Source organism: Antechinus flavipes, chromosome 1, assembly GCF_016432865.1.
Source record: "Antechinus flavipes isolate AdamAnt ecotype Samford, QLD, Australia chromosome 1, AdamAnt_v2, whole genome shotgun sequence".
NCBI classification, from domain to species: Eukaryota; Metazoa; Chordata; class Mammalia; order Dasyuromorphia; family Dasyuridae; genus Antechinus; species Antechinus flavipes.
The window spans coordinates 687484453-687512120 of record NC_067398.1 but is presented as its reverse complement, the minus strand read 5'-3'; the positions used below and the strand labels follow the sequence as shown (position 1 = coordinate 687512120).

At 35.9% G+C, this 27668-nt stretch overlaps 1 protein-coding gene across 3 annotated transcripts in view; it reads left to right on the top strand.

The window, feature by feature from the left end:
• Positions 1–27668, top strand: part of GLT1D1 (glycosyltransferase 1 domain containing 1) — a 113271-nt gene that overhangs the window by 65852 nt on the left and 19751 nt on the right. For all 3 annotated transcript variants that reach the window (XM_051972613.1, XM_051972612.1, XM_051972614.1), the window contains 3 exons: positions 14124–14167; positions 15049–15169; positions 20026–20124. In XM_051972613.1, coding sequence (XP_051828573.1) covers positions 14124–14167; positions 15049–15169; positions 20026–20124 — 264 coding nt within the window. The remainder of the gene's footprint in view (positions 1–14123; positions 14168–15048; positions 15170–20025; positions 20125–27668) is intronic.

Sequence of the window (27668 nt, the reverse complement as noted above, 5' to 3'; positions counted from 1 at the left end):
CTTCTAAAACTCATTTTTCCTCACCTTACATCTCCAGTAAATTGCCAAATCTTATTGTTTCTAACTTCACAACATTTTTCACTTTTATTACCTTTTCTTCACTTATAAAACTGCCAGGTTATTTCCAACCTTCATCACCTTTCATCTTTTAATTAGTCCCTCTTAAATCTATCTACTTTATTTCATTTTCTACACATTCCCCAAAGTAATTTTCCTAATGTGGAAAACTGACCATCACCCTTCCCTCCCTACTCAGCCCACTCCAGTGGCTCCCTAGTATTCTTAAGATCAAATATCAACTCCTTTGGCATTTAAGACTCTTCCTAATCTGGTCCCATACTAACTTTTCCCTCTGGGAAGCCTTGGATTCCTTCATGGCTCATCTCAAGTGACACATTCTACATGAGGCTTTTCTTGATTCCACGGCAGTTAGTGTCTTTCCTTATCCCCAAGTTTTCCTTGTACCAGTTTTGGATGTACCTATATTTTTATATGATGTCTTTCTTTAAAATGTACACTTCTTGAGGGTAGACAATTTTGCTTTTTTATTTGTATTCTTAGCATTCAGCACAATTCCTGGCACATAATTAGAGCTTAATAAATGCTTGTCCATTGATTGCTTTTTTATGTTGGTCTTCAGATGAACAGATACAGTCTGTGGCTGGATTCACTCAAAAGTTGAAACCTTTTCAACTTGGTCCAGTATGGCATCTTACATATTTAAGAAAGGTTTTTTGTCAAGTGAATGGTATCACTTTCCAGGGCACATATGTGAATGATATAGCCTTTGAGAATCCAGTCATTCTGCTCCCACCTTGGGGAGGCATTAAAGAACTTTGGTAGAGGCCCTTGTATTTTATTATTGTTGTTCAGTCATTTTCATTCAGGTCTGACTTGTAACCCCATTCAAGCTTGATTTGGCAAAGATATTGAACTGGTTTGCCATTTTTTTCTACACCAATTTGCAGATGAGGAAATTAAGGCAAAAAGAGTTAAGTAACTTGCCAAGAGTCACATAGATAATAGGTGTATGAGGTAGGATTTGAACTCAGGAAGATGAGTCCTACTGACTCCAGGCATGGCACTATGTACATTGTGCCACTTAGCTGTCCTGATTTTGTACATAGGATGCACTTAATAGGTATGTATTGATTTTGATTCTTCTGATAGCACTTGGTTCATTCAACAAACATATAAAAAAACTTCATTATGTATAAAGTTTGTGCTAAGAGCTAGCAGCAGTTAATATGGTGGTGATAAGAATACATATTTTTTAACACCTATTTTATGTCAGGCACTGCTAAGCATTTTGCAAATATTATCCCATTTTATTCCATAGCAACCCTGTAAGGTAGGTGCTTTTATCATCTATTTCTGTTTTATGGGTGAGACAAACTAAGGGAAACTTGCCTAGTTGCACAACTAATAAATATCTATGGGCAGGTTTGAACTCAAGTTTTCCTGATTCCAGATTCAGCATTCTATTCACTGTTTCAATTAGCTGTCCAGATTTAAATATGATTTAAGTAAGCTATTGTTCTTGTCCTCATGAAGCTTGGGAAGTGAATAAAACACTAAATATATAATAATAATTATGTTCATCATTAGATGATGAAAACATTAAGGAGTTGTGAAACAAAGTGGTTATGTGGGTTTTGAGAAAGAAGAACATTAGTAATCTGGGGAATCAGGAACATCTTCCTCTAGGTAGGAGGTGGTATTTAAACTTAGACTTTAAAGAATGGGTAGAACTTTACAGGTAAAGAGATTGAGGGCATAGGGGACTGATGAGCAAAGATATAGAGTCAGACGGATGCATGGTGCATTCAGGTGACTATTAGTCACCTGAACAGCCAGTACAATACCTGGTATGTAGAATGTGCCATATAATTGTATATTTCCTTCTCCTTTCGCTTTCCTCCTCCTTTCTCTTTCCCTTTGCTGTAATCAGACCTTCCCCTCATAGCAAATTTATTTATTTAGATAGTTCTAATGGTTGGGTGCTCTCTGTTTCATTCCTGTCATAAATCTCTGCCAAGAAATAGTGCTTTTTACAAATAAATCCAAAGAGTGGACCAGTTTGATTGGTCTACCCATCAATGGGAATACAGGCTTTTTGAATGAATGAATGAATGCTTAGAAAGATTTTATTGACATTAATTAACTGTCATTTCTTTTAATAAGAAGAATAGTTGTAAAGATCTACTGCAGATACTTGAAAGTAGTTGATTCTTTGAATCTTTTCAGAAATTAATTTCATTCTAATAGCTAATGACTAATGACAGAGGTGAATACTATCTGAAAAAGAAAGATTAATGCCTTTTTAACCTTAGAGATTGTTAATCTTGATGATGTTGGACTCATTTGTTGAAATGTTCCTTTGTTCTTTTAATAGGTGGCTTTGTAACATGGTAGTTTTAAACATCAAATCTCAGAACCAAAAGGGGACTAAGATCATATCTACTCTATCCTTGAAGGATTCTGTCTATACTATTCTCAATTAGAGATTACCTAACTTTTGCTTGAAGCTTTTGAAGCAATTCGTAGCACAGTGGATAAAATGTTGGGCCCAGAGTCATAAAAACTTGAGTTCAGATCCAGCCTCAGACACTTACTAGTTGTGTTACCCTGGGTAAGTTGCTTAACCCTCTTTGCCTCAGTTTCCTCATCTGTAAAATGAGGATAATAATAGCACTCATCTCCCAGACTACTGTGAGGATCAAATGAGATATTTGTAAAAAGCTCTTAGTGCATTCCCAATATGTAGTAAGTATTATGGGATTGTTTATTCCCTTCTTCCCTCCCCCAATTAAATATATTTCCCTTCCCCCAAATAGCAGATTCTAAATTTGGATAGCTCTAATGGTTGGGTGTTCTATATATTTCTTCCTTATCATAAATCTCTGCCAAGAAGCAGTGATTTTTGCCATGAAACACTGACTTCAGTGTCTGTCACATGCCCATGAGGCAGAGTTTTCTTGAAGATGGTCCTTTATTATTTCCCTCTGCTTCTGTTCTTTGCCTTTTCTAATCTGTGCCAAGGAATTGTATGTCTGGAAATGCTCCTCAGTTTAGGGAGACATGTTCAAATCACAGTTCTCTTGTAGGCATGGCTGCTTTATTCATACAGCAGCACTTAGGAAATGGCAAAGCCTGACAATATGTTTTGGAGATTTGTTCAATTTTTTTAATTTATAGTTTCATCTTATGTAGCATCTTTCTTCAGAGAGCTGCAGATGCTTTTCTATGACCTTTCAAACATTTTCTTAGTCTCAATTTGTAAGAAGAGTGATAAAAGCCAAAAAGTGAGCTAGAGCAAAATGGTAAGTTGTAATAGAAAGTCGGTGTGGGGTCTGTTCTGTTCTTGCCCAGGTTATCTCCAAATCTGTTAGGGTTGAGTTGATTAAATGAAATGAGACACAGGGCAGGTGAAGATCAGGGCAAATTTCAGTATGTATTATTAGAGATATGATTAGTGAATTTCTAGAAGTGGAAGCATTGATCATGGAGAGATAGTGTGGTGGCTTTATTGAGGATAGGTCATAGCAGACTAATCTTCTTTTCTTTTCTTTTCTTTTTTTTTTTTTCTTTTCTTTGACAAGATTATAGGACTGCCAAGTCAGGACAAGGCATCAGATATAATTTATCCAGATTTTAGCAAAGCATTTGATGAAATCTTGTAGGTTATTCTCAAGCAAAGGTTGAACAATTGTTCAAGAAGCTGGAATTAGTTGAATGACTGAACCAAAAGAGTTGTTTTTAATAATTCAGTGTCAGCTGGGAAACCAGGTCTTCAATAGAGTGCTCCAGGGCTGATATTTGGCCTTGTGCTTCTCATCATCATCAGCATCATCATGATCATTATTATTATTATTTTTAAATTAGTGACTCAGATAAAGTCATAGATAGTATGCTTATCAACATTTTATTTGCTAAGACTTTGAATGACAGAGTGAGGATTCAAAAAGTTCTTGACAGTTTTGTATATCAGGTCCAGTTGAATAAAATGATGTTTAATAGGGGAAAAGATAAATTCTGACATTTGGATTTAAAAATCAGTCTTATAAATGCAAAGTGTAGATGCTCACGATTCTATAGTAGTTTGTTGGAAAAAGACCTGGAGGCTTACATGGTCTCCAAGACTATTATGAATAACAGTCAAGGAACCTTAGGCTGCATAAAGAGAAGATAGCATCTAGAAATGAGTAGGTGATGAAGTAATGGACCTGCTATACTCTCAGACCCCACATGGAGTATCATGTTCAGTTCTGAGTATTGTGGTTTAAAAAGGACATTAGTAAACTGGAAAGCTTTCAGGGGAGAGCAGCCAGGAAAGTGCAGAATCTCACATTCTTGCCCTTTTGAGGTCATTTGAAGGAACTGGACAGGTTTAGCCTACAGAAGAAAAGCTGTAGGGAGGTCATGATAATCATCTTCAGTATTTTGAAGGCCAGAAGAGAGATTAGTTATCTGCTTTATTGTAGCAGACAAAACTAGGAATCATAAGTAGAAGTTTCAAAGATGCAAATTCAGGCTTGACGTAAGGGAAAACTTCCTATTAGGAAGTGATTAGATGTGACACCGAGTGACTGGGGCTGTCTCACAAAATAGTTGGTTTTCTCTCCCTCAAGATCTTTAAACAAAAGATCATTTATCTGGGATATTGTACAGGGGCTCCCATTTCAAATGTAGATTCCTTTTTAGGTCTGAAAATAAAGAGATGGGAGGTAGAAAGTCCATTCTTCTGATGTCTACAATCTATTGGTTCTGTCTTTGGAGCAACCCCTTCTTCCAGAGCATCCTCCTCCACCTCAGTTTTGTTGGAAGGGGAAATGCTTTCACCCTGCTTGAGGGCCAAGGTTCTGATGCCTCCTTCTCTGTTTTATGCCTGCCTTCTCATCACTTCTCCTAGCCTTACTTCAGTGCCTTGCCCAAAGGACCAGGCAGTGACGCACTAAGTTTAAAAAGAGGACTTTGGGCTATTTTTTAACTTGCATGGACTCATAAAATGTTAGAGCTGGAAGGAAGCTTAGCACGCCATCTCACTTTTACCTGCTTCACTTTAGAATTGGAAACAGGTCAGAGATCTGAAGGGAGTTATCAAAAAGCAAAGAGATACTAAGTAGCAGAGCTGACATCCTTTGTCTTCATGTATAACCCTTGCCTCATCCCACTCTGTATATGGTGTGAGTCTTTTTGATACTTGTGGTTTCCAGCAGAGTAAACTGTGGTTCTGCTCTATATTGACCATATTTTGAGCACAAACCATTTATTTTAGAATATTCAAAAGAGAAACCAACATAATCCATTCTCTCTCTCTCTCTCTCTCTCTCTCTCTCTCTCTCTCTCTCTCTCTCTCTCTCTCTCTCTCTCTCTCTCTCTCCCTCTTCCCCTCTCCTCCTTCCTCTTCCTTTCTCTCTCTCCTTTCTTTCTCTTCTTCTTCCTTGTTTTTCTCTCTTTTTCTCCCTTCCTCCCTCTTTTCTTCCCCCTTCCTTCCTTCCTTCTTTTTTTCTTAAGCTCTTTTTACTCTTAATTTAGACATTTATATTCTTGTATTGCTTCTGCTTAGAGGGAAATCATAAATTTAAATATTTTCTAAGGTTCCATAATAAATAGTGTAGTGTGGAAGTATAAAGCAAGAAAATCTTTCAACTTACTTGATCATTTTTTAACTCTGAAAAGAGAAGCTTTTTTTTTTATTAGAAAATACATACCCAAGGAGGAAATAAGGATTTTTTTTTGTTTGTTTACAGTGCTATTGCCTTTTAAAATGTCATCATGTGTTTTCATTAAGTCAAAGTGCTTGCCCCTCATTTTGATTTTTTTTTCTTTTTGTTCAAATCCCTGCACCAAGAGAGTTGAAAAATAACCTTGAATAGATGGTAAAACTAAAAATGGAATAAAACAGGTTAGTTTTTACTCTTAGAAAATGCATTTATACCTATAGTTAAGATATAAAGTGCTCCATTGATCTTTTAAGATCTGTCTCTCTTGTTCTTGAATGAATTGTGCAAAAATAAAATCACAAAAATAGAAATCCAGAATAAATATCTTAGCAAACAAAAGAATAGATCATGCAACATTTTAATGTTTCCAGGATATTAAAAAAGTTTTATACACTATGGTTGCTCAATAAATATTTGTGTATTTGGAAGAACCATCTTCTTAAATTTAAGTGTATACATCCATATATATAAAATTAATTTATTTGAAAGACAGTTTTAAAATTTAAGAATATCATCTAGCTCTTATATATAAAACAGAAATGGGAAAATAAGAGTAAACATAATTGGAATTCTGATTTTCAGTACTGAAAAGGATCTGAAGGGACTCTTGACCCATTCCAACCCAAATAGGATGCCTTCTACAACATTCCCAAAAAGTGGTCATTCAATATTTTTTGGAAAAATTTCAGTGATGGGGAACTTGATACTTTATGACTTAGGCCATGATAAGCAGTTCTGTTGTTAGGGCTTATTTTCCCCTTCTGCTATCAAGCTTAAATCTGCTCTGTAGCTTGATGTGCTCCTTCTAGTTGTGTCCATTGTGTCATTTGTATATCCATTGATGTATCATGCGGCTATTCCCTCAGAACAGAATTTTGGTAAATTTCCCAGAATTATCACTTGTATGTTTTCTGAGTCATCTGGGGCCCTAGAAAGTGGAAAAAAGATTAGCTTAAATCTAGAAAACAATGCTAGATGTCTCAATGGATAATTCACTGGTCCTGGAGTCAGGAGAATCTGAGAGACAGAGACAGACACAGAGACAGAGACAATGGCTGGCTTCAGGTAATTGGATTTTCCACACCTGAATCTCAGCCTACTGCTTTCTTTTTTTTAAAATTTTTTTATTTTAAATTTTATTTTATTTAATAATAACTTTGTATTGACAGAATCCATGCCAGGATAATTTTTTTACAACATTATCCCTTGCACTCGCTTATGTTTCATTTTTTCCCCTCCCTCTCTCCAACCCCCCCCCCCCCCAAGATGGCAAGCAGTCCTATATATGTTAAATATGTTGCAGTATATCCTAGATACAATACATATTTGCAGAACCGAAAAGTTCTCCCGCTGCACAGGGAGAATTAGATTCAGAAGGTAAAAATAACTCGGGAAGAAAATAAAAAATGCAAATAGTTCACATTCATTTCCCAGTGTTCCTTCTTTGGGTGTAGCTGTTTCTGTCCATCATTTATCCATTGAAACTCAGTTAAGTCTCTTTGTCATAGAAATCCACTTCCATCAGAATACATCCTCATACAATATCGTTGTTGAAGTGTATAATGATCTCCTGGTTCTGCTCATCTCACTTAGCATCAGTCCATGTAGGTCTCTCCAGTCCTCTCTGTATTCATCCTGCTGGTCATTCCTTACAGAGCAATAATATTCCATAACATTCATATACCACAATTTACCCAGCCGTTCTCCAATTGATGGGCATCCATTCATTTTCCAGTTTCTAGCCACTACAAACAGGGCTGCTACAAACATTTTGGCACATACAGGTCCCTTTCCCTTTTTTAGTATCTCTTTGGGGTATAAGCCCAATAGAAACACTGCTGGATCAAAGGGTATGCACATTTTGATAACTTTTTGGGCATAATTCCAGATTGCTCTCCAGAATGGCTGGATTCATTCACAACTCCACCAACAATGCATCAGTGTCCCCGTTTTCCCGCATCCCCTCCAACATTCATCATTATTTTTTCCTTTCATCTTAGCCAATCTGACAGGTATGTAGTGGTATCTCAGAGTTGTATTAATTTGCATTTCTCTGATTAATAGTGATTTGGAACACTCTTTCATGTGAGTGGTAATAGTTTCAATTTCTTCATCTGAAAATTGTCTGTTCATATCCTTTTACCATTTATCAATTGGAGAATGGCTTGATTTTTTATAAATTTGAGTCAGTTCTCTATATATTTTGGAAATGAGGCCTTTATCAGAACCTTTAATTGTAAAGATGTTTTCCCAGTTTGTTGCTTCCCTACTAATCTTGTTTGCATTCGTTCTGTTTGTACAAAGGCTTTTTAATTTGATATAATCAAAATTTTCTATTTTGTGATCGGTAATGGTCTCTAGTTCACCTTTGGTCACAAATTTCTTTCTCCTCCACAAGTCTGAGAGATAAACTATCCTATGTTCCTCTAATTTATTTATAATCTCGTTCTTTATGCCTAGGTCATGGACCCATTTTGATCTTATCTTGGTATGTGGTGTTAGCCTACTGCTTTCTACAGAGGGAATCAGGAAATGAAGTAGTAATTTTGAAGAAGTTGAGAACATAGAGATCAGGCAGAGAAGTCAAAAAAGGATAAAGAAATAATGCAAGAAAGTAAAAAAAAAAATTGGTTTGTTTTAATCAGAGGAGTGGAATATGAGTTTGAAGTCTTTCTCTGTTATTTTCTAAACTTAAGATCCGGGATTACTTTCCATCTATTTTGTACAAATCTTGCATGCACCTATTTATTTTCACATCTCCCTTATAAGGATATAAATGCAAAAATTGTTTTTGGCCTTTTTTTGTATCTGCCTAGGTACCTGGCACATAGTAGGTTCTCCACAAATACTCACTGAATGACTGATTGACTCACTTCCCATACTATAATAGCATTTATGAGACAGTACTGTGAAGTATGAATATTAATAGGAAATAATCATAAAAATATTCCACAGAATCCCCTACTATTTAGAATGCTATCTCTTTTAAGCTGACTTATCCATTGATTCAATGGATCAATCTTATAATAAACATTGGAAGGCTGCCCTAATTGGTTAGATAGGTAAATGATTGACTCTTCTATTTACTCTATCACCAAATGTTTAATTAGTACCTGTTCTGGGGTAGGGTTCTGTGCTGGATGTTAAGGGGTTACTCAATGTTTAGGACAGCAGCAGCTTTAAAGTAAAATGGGGAGAAAAGGATGTAAGATGGAGATAATGGATGAAGAATGTCACAAGTTCAGAGAGAAAGAGAGAGTGTGTGTGTGTGGATAGGTGGTGACTGTCAAAGTGAGCATGGATCCATTTATATTTGAGGTTGGGGAAGATGAAAGCCTTCAATTCCAGAGGGAGAAAGCTGGGGAACATTATTGGACAAAATAAGTTTTCTGGCTTATGACATAGCAACAGATAAGTAGGTTTTTCATAGTTTTCATGAACCTACTGTTATATAAATTTGGCAGAACTATTTCAAAACCATTTTTAGGCTTAAAAGAAAACATTTGAGAAAAGTTTCTAGAAGTGTCTTTGAAATGCCTCAGAACTTAACCTTATTATGTTTTATGCTTCCAAAATGATTTAATCACTAGAGTGAAACAGATTATTGTACACTGCTTTACTGGCTTCACAAGGGTAAAAACAGACAAAAATACCAAAAAACATAAAACTTGCTCCATCACCAAAGTTGTCTGAAAATTCACAAGCAAATAACTCTCCCCAAACAACAACAACAACAATAACAACAACAACAACAACAACAACAACAACAACCAAATATCCTCTATACAGGGATAATCTATGAAATGAAATATTTGGAATGCATAACAGCCTTTTGTGTGACATTTATACTCCTGGACAACCATCCTTTCTTTTGCAACTACTTTATTTGTATATTTATTTATACACTCCTTGTATATATAATGTGTCAATGAGAGTCAATTTTAATCGGATTGTGTTACTAGCTCATCACTTATAAAAATAAAGATGGTGCTGGGAATAGAATATTAACCAAAGGTATTCATTCACACCCTCCTCCATCACAACGAAACTGGCATTTTTTGTTAGCTTCCATCAATTTACAGATTTTTGCCTTCAACTTTGTCTTTGGTTGTACTCATTGTTGATAGCACTGGAAAAGCAGTGAATTTATTGGTGAAAAAGCAGACACTTCTATGATGATCCTGAAAAGTTAGATATATTTAGATGAGTCAGATGTGCTAAATGATGCTAGAAATCTGCCTTGGAGGTTCATGCTTTGAAACTTTTATTGCAGTTGAAAAGATCTTTAATTAAGTTCTCTCTATACTTCTAGTAAGTAAACTTACTATACATGCAGGGAACAGATCTACCCAATACTAAATTTGACTCTTTAGCAAATAGAATTTTAGTGAAGTTCTAAAGTATTAAAAGAATTGATAGATTGTATTTAGATATGGTTGAAATGGGAGAAAAATGACAGGCCCTTATTTAAAAAGAAATTGCCTTCAAGTATTAAGGAATATCTTTATTACTAAGCTTTGGAGAGTTCACAAGAATGATGATAGCAGTTATTAAACTAGCTAAGCACATTTGACACTAAGCTCTCACATACTTGTGGATTTAGATAAAATTCCATTTGCTACAGTAATCTTATTCTTATTACTTTCTAGAAAGTCTTCTGTAATAGAATTCAGGTAACTCATCTTTAATTAGATTCTTTTCACATGCCTTATCTCCCCTGTAAGACTGTAAGCTTTTGGAAGGTAGGGAATTGCATGCTCCAAATTTGGCAGTTTTGGAATACACTGTTGTATGAATCAATTTGGAAAATGAGAAGTGGTTATTGTAATAAATCTTTCTGAAAACATGCTTAAGCTTTTGATCCCTGAGTATGTAATGGAAGAAGAATTTGAAATTGTGAGTCTCAGATTCACTAGGTTTTAGATTTAGAAGAGATTTTGGGAGTCATTAGCCTAACCAGTTTTGGGGATGGAAAAATTGTCCTCAGTCTGTCATGTGGTCAACCAGTATTGCTTGAAGACTTGGAGTGAGGGAGAACCTACTACTTCCTAAGATGGCTGTTTCATTTTGAGATAATTCTTATTATTAGGAAAATTTTGTCTTATATCAAACCTAAATTTGTCTTTTTGCAATTTACTCACATTGGTCCTACTTCTTCCTTGTGGGACCAAACCAGTCTTTCTATATGACAACCTTTATAAAACATGAACATTACTACTGTCTCCCCCTTGCCATGCTCTCCTGTTTTCCCTTTTCTAGGTTAAATACCATATTTCTTGATCCAGTCATTCTGTAAAGCAATTTGGAATCATGCCCAAATGATTATAAAACTGCATACCCTTTGATCCAGTAGTGTCATTACTGGGTCTGTGTCTCAAAGAGATCATAAAAGAAGGAAAAGTTCCCATATGTGCAAAAATGTTTGTAGCAGCTCTTTTTTTTATAGTGACAAGGAACTGGAAATTGAGTGAATGCCCATCAATTGGGGAGTGGTTGAATAAGTTGTGGTGTATGAATATAATAGAATATTATGTTCTGTAAGAAATGATGAGTAAGCTGACTTTACAGGAGCCTAGAAAAAACTCACATAAACAAACTTATGCTGAGTGAAATGAGTAGAATCAGGAGAACATTGTACACAGTGGTAGTAAGATTATGTGATAATCAACTATGATAGACTTAGCTCTTGTCAGCAACGTGGTGATCCAAGACAGTACCAATAGACTTGGGATAGAAAATGCCATTCACATCCAGAAGGGAACTGTAAACACTGAATGTGGATCGAAGCATACTGTTTTCACTTTTTTTCTTCTTGTTGTTTGTTTTTCCTTTCTCATGTTTTTTCCCCCTTTGCTCTGATTTTCCATTCACAACATGACAAATATGAAAATCTATTCAAAATCATTGTATCTGTATAACATATATTAGAGTAGGAAGGTAAGGAAGGGAGGAAGAAAAATTTTGGAACTCAAAATTGTACAAAAATGAATATTGAAAACCATCTTTACATATAATTGAAAAATATTATTGGAAAAAACAAAACAAAACAAAACATCCATAGTTCAGCATGCTCCTATGGCACCATCCTGGTCACCTATGTGTAGATATTGACCATTTTCCAATGCCCTTCCTAAAATGTGGCACCCAGAATAACTGAATGCATTAGTCCAGATGTCTTCTTACCAGAGCGGAGTACAACAGACTATTGCTTCCTAACTCCTGGATTTGGTTTTTCTTAATGTAGCCTAAGTTTAAATGAAACTGTTGACTTGCACTGACCTTGCATGCAGTCTACTCTAATTCCCAGGTATTTTCTGGATGAGACCAGGAAACCAATCAGGAAACTGTTGGGATAATTCAGGTGATAGCCAATGAAAATCTGAACTAGGAGGGGATGATTATATGAGTAAAGAGGAAGGGATGGATATGCAGAAATGTTATGGAGGTAGAATTGTCTAGATTTGGTATCTAGTTAAATGTGGAGGGTGAAAGAATAAAGATAGATTCTCCCTCTGAGGTTATGAATCTGTACAGCTGGGCAGATGGTGGTGCATTTTACAGAAATTGAACAGTATCACCTACAAATTTCATAAACATGCCATCATTACCTTTATCCAAGTCATTAATAAAAATATCAAATAGCACAGGGCCAGGGAATAGCCTAACACTGGGAAATTTGATTGGTTCCCTCCTTATAACAAACACAAAGCTGTTACTCTTTTAGCCTATAGCCATTTAATTATTACCAAGTTCATCTAAAATCGTATTGTTTCTAATTCACATTTTGCCTTCTTTTTCACCACAATATCATGAGAGATTTTTTTTTTTAATCAAATGCTTTGTTAAAATCTAAGTAAATCCCAGTGTTTCTGATCTGTCAGTGTATTTATGAAAAATGAAGTTAGTCCATTGTGGTTGTGATCACACAAGTCATACAGCTAAGAAGTGGAAACTCAGGTCCTACTGACTTCAGGGCCAGTACTCTTTTCACTGTGTCATCTAGCTGCCCCCAAAATGATATAATAAATAAAGGCAGAAGGAGGATCTTCAGGAATTTGGTGCTTTTCGTCTCTGAACAGAAAGACAGACACCCAGAAGGAAGTGACACCCAAAAAAGTAGCAGGAACACTATCCAATGCCCCTCTCAGTTTTGGGTGTCTGATGGAAAGATAAAAAGGGAATATATAGAAATAAATAAATTGATGGGGGAAAAAAATGAAGTTAGCCCGGGCTGATCTGTTCTTGATAAAACCATGTTTGTTCTTCGTGAGCAATGGCCTTTTTTAGATATCCAGGCTTTATGAATACATTCTGGAATTTTGCCTATATTGGAAGTTTAGATCTCTGGTCTAGATGATCCCATTATCTTTCCTGACAGACTGAGCATAACTATGTAGTTATGCATTGCTCTTAAACCCTGATTATAGAAAAATTAAAAAAAAAAAAAACCCGCCACCATACCATTTTAAAAGAAAAACCAGTGGTAGTCTTGTCTTAGAATTGCTGAGGGTTACAATTTGACCCACCCAACTAAATTCATTTGCTCTAGTACAATGACAAAAACCTTTTTTAGCAGTGTTGACTTAGTTTCATGTGATTTCACATTAAAAATCAACTTGACCGACTCATAGAATTAGAATTAGGATCAATTAGAATGAGAAGAGAATTTATAGGCCGTCTAGTTAAACTTCTTGATTTTACAGATTATGAAAACCAGGTTCAGAGAGGTATAATAACTTGCCCATGATGATACAAGGATTAAATATGCAGATTTTGGCTTTGAATCTAGGGTCTCTTGATTCCAAATTCAGTCCTCCTTTCCTTATATCATGTATGTTTTTTTTTTTTTTTTGCCTAATACTTTCTTAATATTTAATTAAATACTTAATTCACTTAATAGTATTTTCTTTTTTTCAACTGCATGTAAAGATAGTTTTCAACATTTATTTTAGTTAGATTTTGAGCTCCAAATTTTTGTCCCTTTTTTGCCTTCCCTCCCTCTTCCCCAAGATTGCAAGCAATTTTATATAGGTTATGTCTAATTATATTTCCATATTAACATGACATATATTTTGGCTTGGCTAAAACACTGCTGTGGTTTGAGGTTTCATTTGCTTCAGAGTGTGGCTGAATACTCTTTTAACATGGTCCTTCCTCCTTGGAGGATACTTCTGATTGGGTGGAAGGACTTTATTTATTCTTCAATTTAACTACCTCTCACCTGATTTCTGGATATTTTGCACCAGCCCCTTTTGGCTTGAATGTAAAAAAGTAGTTGTATCTTCTTGCATCCTTAGGTTTGCTTTTGTCCTTACTGGATGAAGTAACCTTCTAGAGTTGTATGTGACAATCTACTGAGTGGAGTTTTTCAGACTGTTCTTTATTTCCTTCTCCTAGGTTGATCCAGTGTTTACAAATGAAGTGAAAGCCAGAGTAAAAAGGTATCCTATTCATCCTACACCTCTACATCTTATTCATGCTGCACACCTAAAAAGAGAAAAAGAGCCTTCTTTCTAGCCCTTCTTCAAAATAACAATAAGACAACATGCTAAAGTTCATCTATCATCACATATTTCAGAACAGTTGGCAGCAGAAAGTCCTAAGCTAATTTTTTTCAAGGTTTGGGATTAAGTGACTTGCCTAGCTAGTAAGTGTTTCATATCTGAGGACAGATTTGAACTTAGGTCCTCCTGGCTCCAGGGCCAGTATTCTCTCTACTGTGTCATCTCATTACCTTCTTTCCCCCCCAAGGAGCTAATATTAAAATATAACTACTGAAATGAGGCTCTTAATGGGAGATTTCCTTAGTTTCTCCATCTCAGGGGTACTTTGAACCTGTATCTCCCTCATTTCATATGACTTGAAGAGAAAAAAAAAATGCCTAAAGAGGTTTCCCCAGTAGAAATCTGGGTCACCATCCTCATGCAACTTTGTCTGCAGAAAAATAAAATTAATAATAATAATAATAATAAACTAGCAGTTATATAGCACTTAGTGTGTGACAGACTATACTAAGTGCCTTACACATATTACCTCAATTGGTCCTCACAACAACCATGGGATAGGTGCTTTTATATTCATTTTACAGATAAGGAAATGAAGACAAAGGTGAAGTAAAGCTCTGTCACTGCGCTAATATATGAGGCTAGATTTGAACTCAGGTTTTCCTAATTCTGGGTCAAGCACTCGCTCCACTATACCACCAGCTGCCTTGAATCAGCCTTAATTTATACTTAATTATAGCATTTTCTAGAAAAAATCACGTGCCTTGCTCTCCTATCCCTGCAAGAAACTTAAAGGACATGATGTGTTCAATTTCTAGGGCAGCTGGGGTACAATTGATGGGGGAGATGCCTTCAGAAGATCTTCATGCTGTTGTGAAAAATTGCTTTGCTGTTGTGAATAGCTCCATTTCAGAAGGAATGTCAGCTGCAGTTCTGGAGGTAATTATATAACCCCTGACTGTTGTTGAATGTGAGAACCTGAAATTGCCCATCACTCCTTGACTTATTTATAGAGGTGAAGTCTTTGTCAATAAAGTTCTGCACATTTCACAACTGGGAGGATAATGCTGTGTTTTCTGGAGTCTAGAAGCTTTTCTGTAGTTGATATTTTAAATAAATCATTTCATTTCTTGTTGCTACTTCCCTTTTTAAGGGACAGAATAAAATAAAACCAAGAGTGGGTATAGTACCTCTCTGCCCCAGCAAATATTTTTGAGAAGGAAGCAGACTTAAGAAGTATGAGCAAGAACTCAAATGTGAAAACAGTGTGCTTCTAATAGAAATATTGCTTCATTTTTTTCTTCTTCCTACAGAGACAGATAAGACAGGGGAGTAGTACAGGGAAAATCTGGGGAAAGAATGATTGGTTGGGAAGGGAAAATGCTAGTAGTTATTGGTCTGGTTGATGTAGTAGTTATACACATTGGGCTTCAATCAGACAGAAGGAAAGGCCTTCCTACCTGCTCATGTAGCTTTGGTGAAGATGTGATAAGATTCATATATTTCAATATTTCTATATTCAGCTATGCTAGAATACACTATAGCTTCATCTATTTGGGCCAAATTGTGTGTAATATGTGTGATATTATCTTGTGGATTTTCCAGTGCTCTCCATAACTGAGGAGTCACTATTTACAGGCCAGAAGAATAGATGATGGGTAGTGCATTACTAAAATTAAAAAAAAAAAGTTTTGCTATTAAACACTAGTGCTAAAACTTTAGCAAAATGACTTTCATAGAGGAACATAATTACATCTTATATCTAGCCTGAATTTCATCTGTCAGAAAATTATTTCTTATATAACTGTAAAATCTTTCCCCCAAACAGCTGGCTGTACCAATTTTAGTTATTTTAAAGGATGATATGAGCCTCAGTGTGATTATATATGGAAGGAAACCTTTAGGTGCTACAGAAATTTCAGTTATTATGCCTTGGGGAGAGGTGGCGTGGGGTAAGTCACCATGCCACCTCTCCCCAAGACATAATAACTGAAATTATTTTTCATAATAACTGAAAGTATTTTCCCTAACAGCAAGCTTTTTTCCATGTTTTATTTTTTAGTTCAACCTGTTCTGGTGTCCTGGAGGGTGGAAGGTCTGATAAAATCAGCAACTATTCTTCATTGGGTATCAATTAAATAAGCCCATCACTTTAGAAATCTTCCAGGACTATTCTTTTGTCATATTGTAAATGTAATATATAATGACATGAGATCTATTTGGCTCATCTTTTCTAACCTACCAAAAAGAGCTCTCAAATATTCATTAACTTGAATATAAAATATTGTAGTATATTAAAGCACAAGTCAAAAAGATTAAATCATTAATTCTCACCACCGAATGGGATCTGGATGAAGGACATGAAGTCCAACTTCCCACAAGGACTTCCCTTCCTGGAAAGTAATCACCTTTTGCCCATATGCTTCCTATTTTCTGTTTTTTCTAAATGCAGTTCTTGCTATTGTATTTCATAGATCCCTTTTATATTTTCCATTATGTCTGCGTCAGTTCTTGCTGGTTTATTATTTTATTACAAGTACTTCTACCTTACTTCTATTTCTTCATTTGGATACCAGTTACCCTCACATTAAGATCTAAAAGACATTCTGTTATTTTACCAGAGCTCAGTATTCTTAAAACTGCACTGAGTTGAAGCAGGGAGAAAAAAAAATAAGCCATTCCCTTTTTTTCTGCATAGCAGACCTGACCTACATTGTTCATCTGATATTTTCCCTGAATGTGATGCCATTTAATAGAACAAAATGGAGAAGACAGAAGTAGCGCACCCATTTCCATTTATACAATGATAAGGAAATTTTCCATAAGTCAGAATTACTTGTTGTTTTGGTTTTCTCCTTGTATTCACGTATAGCTTGATGTTAAGAGTCCAAATGTTTCCAAGGCCCATAGCCTAGTATTTAATCTTCATTGTGTTTTGGAATTTGTTTGTTAGCTGTAGCTGTTGATATAAATGTTTAGTTACCTGTTTTAACCTTGAAAAGATAAATTCTTGCAATAACAGTTATCAAGTTTTCATTGAATTGATAGCTTACATATAAATACATTTCCCCCTTAAAAAAAATCAGTTTGCATTCTGTTGAGGGAAGGAGATAGAATTCAAGTAATTTGCTAGCACACACGTATCACGTGGCAGTCCACTACCATTTCGGTGGAACAATTTAGTGAATTGCTGTCAAACCTCATTTCTTTTTAAGGCAAGGCTAGTCTCAGTGCTTTAAAGTGTTGATTTTTGTATTCTTAAAACTCTTAACCCATATTTAGCCCTAGATTTTTAATTAAAGCAGGCATGAAAAACCTAGGGACATACATAATTAAAATTAACTCATCCAAAATGCTTACTCATTGAATAAGTGTTTTGTGTTTTTTTTTTTTTTGTTTTGTTTTGTTTTTTAACTTCTGAAGGAAGTAATCTCCTGGTCCCTCAATCTCTTGGTCCCTCAATGAGATATATTTTCCAGAAGACATGTAAGAAATAAAATTCCATTTGTTAGCTTATTTCTCTTTAAGATGGTCTTACAACAAACAAAATTTCGGTTTTGGTTAGATGGCAGGGAGACCGATGGATGTTAACTAAAATATCTCTTTAGTGAGCCATGGAAACCATCTTTGACTTTGAAATACTATCACATGTTTTGAAGACACAGTTAAGCAATATAAATTTTATCAAGCAGTAGGATGCACACCAGATATTGAATTTAAACTGACAGAGCTTTGTGTGGTTCCAAATATTGTTCTGTTCTCATCCGCTGCCTATGAGAAAAATGATTGTTTTAACAAATGCAAAAAATTGCTAACAAATGTAAAACTTAAGTTTTACTGGAAACTTAATTGAAGAGGAAAAGGAATGACTTGAAATTTTCACAGAATCTTAGATCATCAGAGTGTGGGGTCACCTAGCCTAACCTGACCTTGAATAAGAAAGCTCTTCCTTTCTTGAATAAGAAAGCCAAGAAAGAAAAAAGTAATGTCACATGTTTTTGGAAAACTGCTCTTGGCTAATGAGCAATAAAAGTTGAGGGAAACACTATTTCATTGCCAATTTATATTTATGAGCTATCTACCCTGATTCTCCCCTCATAGACATTACTTTCTATTGTCAAAGTCTAGAAAGTAGGTAGATTCTTGGCGGGTACAACCGAAATCTAAAAGGACCATTCAGTGTAGAGTCACAGTCCCATGAGAAATTGGGATTTTTAAGTTATCCACTAATGGAATTTGCATATTAAGATTATAAGGCTGGTCATCTCTGGAAACAGATTACAGTTTCATTATGAGAGCTCATTACTGCCTGGAATTATGGGTATCATATATTATTGCCAAAACAAATTTTCTGATGCAAGATACCAACCAAGCCATTTAATTTAGCTATATTCCCTAAAACATCATTCAGCAAAAGTCTGATAGAATGTGGGTGTTTGCCTTCAGAGTGGATTCGTATATTCCCAGACACCAAGTGAACAGAAATCAGTTGTTCTTTCTGGAAGTAATAATTGCTGATCTCTGTAAAGCACTGTAAGATTTGCAAGAAAATTTTGTGTACTCTGGCTTGTGTGTGTATGTGAATGTGTGTGTGTACACACATGCACAATAAATTATCTCTACTTCAGTTTCATCAACTATAAATGAAGATAATAATAGCACCAATCTCCCACAGTTGTAAGGATCAGATATGATACTTGTAAAGCAGTTAGCATGAAGTCTGGCCCATAGTAGACTTAATAAATTCTGGTTTTCTTCCTTCTCATCCTTCTGTGAGCCAAGTGCTACAGGGCTTATTTATTTAGTGTTTTTCAGTCATGTCTGACTCTTCGTGACTCTGTTTGGGGTTTTCTTGGCAAGCATGCTGGAGCGGTTTGCCATTTTCTTCTCCACCTCATTTTTACAGGTGAGGAAGCTGAAGGTTGAGTGGCTTGCCCAAGGTCACACAACCAGTAAGTATCTGAGGCTGGATTTGAATGCATAGGAAAGAATCTTCCCACCTCTAGATTCAGCACTCTATCCAAGGCACTGTCTAGCTGCCCTCAAGGTCAGATTATCTCTATTTTACAGATGAAGAAATTGAGGTTTCACGAAATGACATGTCTTGCCCAGGGGATGGTAAGGAGCAGAATTGGAATTGGAACCCAGAACCTTCCAATCCAAATCTCGTGCTCTCTCTACTGGCTTCCTCTTCTTGAGGCATTCTGGGTCGATCGTTTGGATAGTCTGTTTTGGATACCTCTTTTTCAGAATATTCCTGACAACATTGATCCAATCCTTTCTACCTCATTTCACCTATCCTTCTTAGGAAGGGAAGGCATATTCAGTGCATAATCAGCACGATCTTTCAGGTCCCTTCTTCATTCTGTCTGCCTGCCAAAGAAACACGTTCAGTCCTCATGGCGCTCATCTTGCTTGTACTGGAGGAAAATTACTCATCAGGGAAAGTAATGATGGTAATTAAAAATGTATTCTCCAACCTGTCAGTGAATCAGTGTAAAATGTATCCTCTGAGAGGTGGGTTTTCTCAGTGTCACCACAGTAATGGTGCCCAGAAAGCTGTTCTCATCTATGAGCTTTCCAGGTTTCTAGATCCGCTTACAGTGATTAAAAATTCAAGTGTCTTTCAGACATGTGACAGGTAGAATGTCTGAACAATCCCCTAGACTGTATTCCTGTGGAGTTCTGGAGTCCAGACAACAAGAAAGAGCACTTTTACAAATTAGATTCTTCTCTCTGCAAACAGTTCTTAAAATGATTACTATCAGCCCACCTGTCTTTCTTACATTTTTTAGGCAATGGACCTGGAAGTTCCTGTGTTGGCAAGAAACATTCCTGGCAATGCGGCCATTGTTAAGCACGAAGAGACAGGATTATTGTTCTCCAATCCTCAGGTAATAAACACACCCAGCCCTAACTAAACACGTCAATAAAAGTTTATTTCCCTTTTGAAGGGGGAAATAATAATCTTTCTGGTTCATCTGCCTGTCTGTATGCATTGTTTTCCCAGTGAAAAGCAATGTTCTTGATTTTGAATCAAGGTTCTGAACTAGTTCACTTGGATGTATATAATGAATTCTACATTCTAGGAAAATAGAAATTAGCTTTCTAGAAGATGAAAACAAATAAAAAATTTCATTTTAGGTTCCTATTGCATAAATTATAGATTTGCAATTCCACAGAAGTCATCGGGTCAAACCCCTTCATTATATAGTTGGGAAAACTGAGGGCCCTGATAGCCTATGTGACTTGACTTTACTAATTAGAAAGAACAAAAGCCAGGATTCCACCTTGCAATCTCTGCCTCCAAATCCAGCATTTTTTTTTTTTTTTTTACTGCCCTACAAATTTTAGACTTGTTTTAAAAATTGAAATTAAAAGAAAATCATTGGTTCTGATTATTAACCTGAAAGTGTGAGCCAAATAAATATGTATGGTGGTTGCTTGCTTTTTGAATTATCAATAAGTGAATTGTAATCCCTTCTCTGATTCCTCAAAATAGTCTTGAGCATTTTGTCCTCAGGACCCAATGAAGTGTGCTCTCAGATTCAAACTATTTCTGCCATCAGCACAGGCCGGAAGGAAGAAATCTTGTTGACAAGAAAGGCTCTTATGCAAAGACTTGCAGTTAGGTTTCAGTGGAGCATTATTTGGATGAGAGAAAAGAAAGTGGAGTAGGTCTTCTGATTTTATGTAACTATTTATTAAATCATTCCTTTTAATATTTGGAAAGGTCTCTTAAGTTTGTGAGGCAGATGAGTTGTTTTTACCAGTTACTGCCTTAGTCACACAACATAAGACATAGACTTGCCATGCTGACAATGTTAGAGCTACAAGCTAGATACCTGTTTTTTAAAGGGGTTCCTGAAAAACATGGCAAATTTTGGGGTTGAGCTTCCTGAAATCCTTTCTGCCTGTTTCTTAACACATTTTCAAAGATTCGTGCTAGACGGCAGATGTCTGTCACGGCTTTTTGTTAAATAGACATGCTCATACTTTGCCTATCACAGGGAAGCAGCTGTTACTTTAAAAACAAGTCTTTTAATTAAGTCAGTGACTATGGTTATATTAAAATCTAAACTAAGCAGCTCAGGTGAGATGAAGTAGCGATTTCAGCACTACTAGTCTTTTACAAATCCATTTGGCATATAAATAAATAATGGAGCTCATGGTTGGTGTTAGCTTTGAAGACATTCATTTACAGAAATAAGTACTTTCAAAATTAATGTCACCAGGATAAGTGTTTTTAGGATTCAGGCTAAGTCATAATTCATGGCAACTACAGTGGTTTTTCTCCCATAATTCAACCTGTAAAAGAAGCCAACGTAATAATTATCAAGATGAACCTGTCCATCCCTACCTTTCATCTACTTCCTCCTCTCCTTTCCTGAAAGAATTGATTCTATCAATTCATTCCTCTCTCACCTCTTCAGGCAACTCTTGTTGTGCTCCTTGGTATCTTTATGTTAAAAATAAGAAACTAATAAAAACTCAACTTCCTCTTGACTCTTCCCCCACATCTGCCTCCTGGACATTTTCTCTTTGTCACTTTTGTGTATTCCAACTGTGATAATGTTTGTAAAAGTGCTTAGCACATAGTAGGTGCTTTATAACTGCTTGTTGACTTGACCAATGTGATTCTCAGATAAATTAAATACACTACCTGCTTCTTTAAAATGGCTCAAAATCCTCTCTTCAATTATCTTGTAATTTGGCTTCTTCCCCCACCTTTGCACAATGTTATTGATATTGTTTTCTCAGCTGTCAGTGACCTCCTCCAATAGCATCAATGGTCTTCTATTCCCCAGCTCTAGTGGTCTTTTCTGTTTTCTGGTTTCCTATCTTCTTTGTATTAATTGACACTGGATTACCGCTCCCTTAAAAGCTCTTCTCTTATGTGTGTGGTTTTTTTTTTTTTTTTTGGGTATATTCCTGTAATTTCCTCTATGAGTAGAGAGCCAGCAGGTGGCTCAAAAGGTGGAACTCTGGGTTTAGAGTCAGGAAGACCTGAGTTGAAATCCAAACTCAAACACTTATTGGCTGAATGACCTTGGGCAATGCTTAAACTTTACCTGCCTCCGTATTCTCATCTCAGTCACCATGCTCAAATAAAAGCTCTTACCTCCCAATGATGTTGTAAAGTTCAACTGTGATAATGTTTGTAAAAGTGCTGAGTACTTTAGTAGGCACTCTATTATTGCTTATTTCCTTCCTTTCCCCACTTCTCTGCCATTTCTTCTTCCTCTTTAAATACAGATATTTCTCAGGTTTTTCTGCTTTAACATTTTCTCCTGCTCTCTCTGTCTCTACTGTCTTTCCTAGTGATTTTATCTACTCTCATAGGTCAACCTCTACATGGAAGACTTCTATATCTCTATCTACAGCCCTGACCTCTCTCTTGAACTGTCCCTCTATATTTTAACATGTTTGGTGGATGTCTGTTTAGAGCTATTGCTGGCACTTGCAATTCTACACAGATAAAACTGAACCTATCTCTTCCCATAAAGCTACTTATTTCTGTATTCCTAGTCCCCTGGGCTTTAAGCCCTATTATCAGCTTTGCCATCTCCATTCCCTCTGCTTGTGTCTAATAGTTTTGTTGATTTTATCTCTGCAAAAATCTTACGCATTTCTTTCCTCTGTCCCATCGTTCTCATCACTTCCTTACTTTAGTACCTTGCTATATCCTGCCTGGATTTCTGCAGTAACTCTCTAAGTGATCTTTGTCTTCTGTTCTCATTTTCTCTGAATTCTAATGCATCTTCTTTATTCCCCTGAGTGTACCTTTTCATTCATTCATTTATTTTTTGTGAGGCAATTGGAATTAAGTGACTTAGCAGTCACACAACTAGGACGTGTCTAAGTGTCTGAGGCTGGGTTTACTCTAGGGCCAGTGCTCCATCTGGCTGCCCCAATGAATGTAATTTTGATGAACTATAATTTTGTCAATCACCCTGCTCAAGGCTGTTCAATTTAAATCCAAGTTCAAATCCTTATTCACTTTGTAATCCTGGACAAGTCACTCAATCTCTCTTTGCCTCAGTTTCCTTATCTGTATAATGAGGATAATAATAGCCCCTACCTTTCACGATTGTTGTGAGGATCAAATATGATAATATTTGTAATAATTAGCACAGTGCCTGAACATAGTAAATACTGTATAAATGTTAGCTACTATCATTCTTATTTTCCCACTTCATCTCCCTCTATGCTCACTCCAACCAACTAGTTGATTCACCCAGATACACACTTTGCTTTTACCTCTGTACCTGTATCCAATGTTGTTTCCTCTGCCTACAGTGCCTTTTCTTCCCCCGATTTTGCCCACATATCCCAGCAATTCTTCAAAGCCCTGTCTTCCAGTGCTGTGTCCTTTATAAAACTTCTAATCTGTTCTTCCAACACAACCTATTTCATTTCTTTTTTTCATTCCTATTTCTTTTGTGTTATTATAGAATCCTGTGGCTCTTCTGTGGTGTGTACCAGAGCCAAGGATCATTGTCATTTCATGTTTTATTCTCCCTGCTGATCTGTACACTCCCAAAAAACAGGGTGTGGTTTAATCTTTTTTTTTTTTAATCTCTCCCATAATCATGGGCTTAATACATATTTGTTGAATTGAAATCAATTATTTATAGAGCAGTTGATCACACCCTTAAGGGCACATTCATCATGTGTATCCACAGTTAATCTGTCCCTAAAATCCTTTTCTTAGTTTTGGCAGTCTTCTTTTCAAACATCCACACCTATGACAATAAAAACCTAGTTTTCTGGTTTTTCCTCCCTGAACATATGGACAGTCTATTTAGTGATGTTTTTATGATAAATAGCACCAGCTCTCCCTTGCCCTTCCCTGTAATTTAATCCCTTACAGGTGTTCTCACCTGGGGATTTGTAAATATAACATCTGAACTATTTTTGTACTTTGAATTAGCAGCCATGGAGTCACATCAAATGTGATCTGAAGGACAAGACAGTCCTCTTGTTCTGTCTTAGTCATGTCCAACTCTTCATATCCTCATTTAGACTTTCTTGGCAGAGATAACAGGTGTGGCTAGCCATTTCCTTCTCTAGCTCATTTTACAGATGAGGAAACTTTTAATAAAGAAATAAAGATGATATATTAAAATTTGCATGGAACTTGGTGAAATGAAATACTTCATCCAAAGATTGAGTAGTAGAAATTTCTAATACTATTATAGATAGTAAAGGAGATATCAGCAGTACTGTGATAAGTACCAGCTACTTATGGGACAGTGGATAGAATAAGAGCCTGAGTCAGGGAGACTAATCCCTCTGAACTCAAATCCAGTCTCAGATACTTACTAACTTTTAATATATCATCTAGTGGGATGATATATAGAGAGAAATGAACTGGTATTAGCATATAGACTAGTTTATAAATTGAGTAGAAAAGGATACAGGATAGATAAGTTTTGATATGGAGATAGATGGGAAGAAAGTGCTTTGATGGATCCATGATTACTAAATACTGGTAATCTCTCCTCATTCAGATCACAGTCCCTCGGTGATATCATAGATCACAGATTTCCACCTGTAAAGGAGGGATCTCAAGAGGCCCTCTACATTAATTCTTTTATTTTAATGATAAGGAAACTGAGATAAGGTGACTTGTCCAAAGTCACACAGACAAAGGTAAAATTTGAAACCAAGTCTTTTGACTCTAAATCTATTGTCTCAACCCATGTGGTTCTTTTCATAAGTCCTACTGAAGGAAGCCATCATGTTAGAGGTCTACATCCCTCATTCTTAGGACATCTGTCTTCTTTCTTGAATTTTTCACTATGGAACCGGTTTGTCATTTTTTTTTCCCAACCACAGGGACCTAATTCTTTCTCAGCCACTAGGATTGCAGAAGTTTACAAGAGCTTCCAACTTTGGGGAATTCAGCTGGACTTGATCCTAGAATTTGTATCTTCCTATTCAGTGTTCATTCCTTCTTTCCTGATGACAGATTTTCATCTTCTTTTCTCCTTAGCACTATGCTTCATAGTCGGCATCTATGGAGCTGAAAATAATTTTTGTCCCTTTGGTTTTATAATAAAAAAAAAAAAAAAACAGCAGCAATAACAATGACAACAACTGGCACTTATAGAATGCTTTAAGGTTTTCAAATGGCTTTATAAATATCTCCTTTTTTTCCTCACAACAACCCTAGAGTCCTGAGATAGAGCAGGAGTCCTCAAACTACAGCCCGTGGGCCAGATGCAGCAGCGGAGGGTGTTTATCCCCCTCACCCAGGGCTATGAAGTTTCTTTATTTAAAGGCCCACAAAACAAAGTTTTTGTTTTTACTATAGTCCGGCCCTCCAGCAGTCTGAGGGACAGTGAACTGGCCCCCTATTTAAAAAGTTTGAGGACCCCTGAGATAGAGTATCTACTAGAGATAAATTGACATAATTATAAAATAACTCAGCTTGTTTTCAAGATTTCTCAAATAAGATTATTCCAAAAGCATAGAAAAGATTACATATTATACTTTTACCAAAATTCAGTGATCAAGAGTCTCATCAAAATCTTATGAGGTAGATCCTATGAGGATATGCGGAGAGATAAGATGTTTTGAGATCTGCAGTGTCTGATATTTGATTTCAACCCTGACTCATTTGTAATATGAGAATTAGCAATAAAATCTTATACAGAGGATACAAAAATCAATGTCTGAGGAGGTTTGTTTGAAGGGAAAAGGGTCAGAGGATAGGTGGAGAGTTTGATTTTATACTTGCTTATTTGTTGAGATGAAGAACATTAAAAATCATAGAAATCTTAAGAGATGGATGTGAAACCTCCTCTTTCCAGACTATGCTTCAATATTTCCAGTGCTAAGTGAGAAATTAGAACTCTTGTATTAGCACAAAGTTGTATGGGCAAGGCTGTGGAGAATATAGTACTCATACAGTTATCAGATCTCTGAGTTAAAAGAGTTTCAGAGAATATCTAGTTCACTATACCTAAAGAATAATATCCCTCCTTAACATCCATTTTTCTGATTTGAAGCTGAGATTTACCACTTTACAATTCACACACATTTCTTTTATTTCTGCTCTCAGGGCTTAATCTGATTAAGTCAATCTCCTGGAGAACAGCCTTTAAGATACTTGTTGACAGTTATTGTCAACAAGTATTTTATGCCCTTAATTCTTCTCTTTTCCAGGGTAAATTCTATTTCCTACTGCTGATTCTTTGAGGGCAAGAATTCAAAGCTTTTATCATCTTGATAATCCTCCTCAATTTAACAGGGGCCTTCCTAAAGTCTTGTCTTTTCATTATAAATACCTGGAAATCCTCTATTTCATTATATATCATTTTTCCTCTGTAGGATTATATCTAGTTTTGCTGGATAAATTATTCTTGTTGTAAATCCTAGCTCTTTGCCTTCCCTTGGAATATTGTATTCCAAGCCTTCTGCTCCTCTTTTGTGGTAGCTGCTAAATCTTGTGTGTAACTGATGGTTTCACTATATATGAATGATTTCTTTCTGGTTGCATGTAATATATTTTTCCTTGACTTGAGAGCTCTGGAATTTGGCTATGGTTTTCCTGGGAGCTTTCATTTTGGGACCTCTTTTAGGAGGTCGTAGATGAATTCTTTGAGTTTCTATTTTATCCTCTGATCCTTATTAGAATAGTTTTCTTTTATAATCTCTTGAAATTTGATGTTTTAGCTCTTTCTTTTATCTTGGCTTTCAGGTAGTCTAGTAATTCTTAAATTATCTTTACTCAATCTATTTTCCAGGTCATTTTTTTTTTTTGTCAATGAGATATTTCATATTTTCTTTTATTTTTTCATCGTTTTGATTTTTTTTATTGTTTCTTTATGTCTCATGGACTTATTTACCTTATATTTGACCAGTTCTTATTTTTAAGGAATTATTTTCTTCAGTGTGTTTTTTGTACTTCTCTCTTTATTTTAAAAAAATGTTTTGGCCAATTCTACTTTTTAAGGAGATTTTTTTTCCTTTTCTTTTTTTTTAGATAAAGCTTTTTATTTTCAAAATACATACATAGTTTTCAATATTCACCCTTGCAAAGCCTTGTGTTCCAGTTTTTTTCTCCCTCCCTTTCCCCACTCCCCTACTCTAGACGGCAAGAAATCCAATATATGCGATTCTTCTATACATATTTCCATCATTATCTTGCTCCACAAGAAAAATCAGATCAAAAAGGAAAAAAAATTGAAAAAGAAAACAAAATGCAAGCAAACAACAACAACAAAAAAGTGAAAATACAATGTTGTGATCCACATTCATTCCCCACAATCCTCTCTGTGGACACACATGGCTCTCTTCATCACAAGACCATTGGAACTGGCCTGAATCGCCACATCCATCATAATTAATCATTTTATAATCTTGTTGTTGTTGTTGTTTGTAATGTTCTCTTGGTTCTACTCACTTTACTTAGCATCAGTTCATTTAA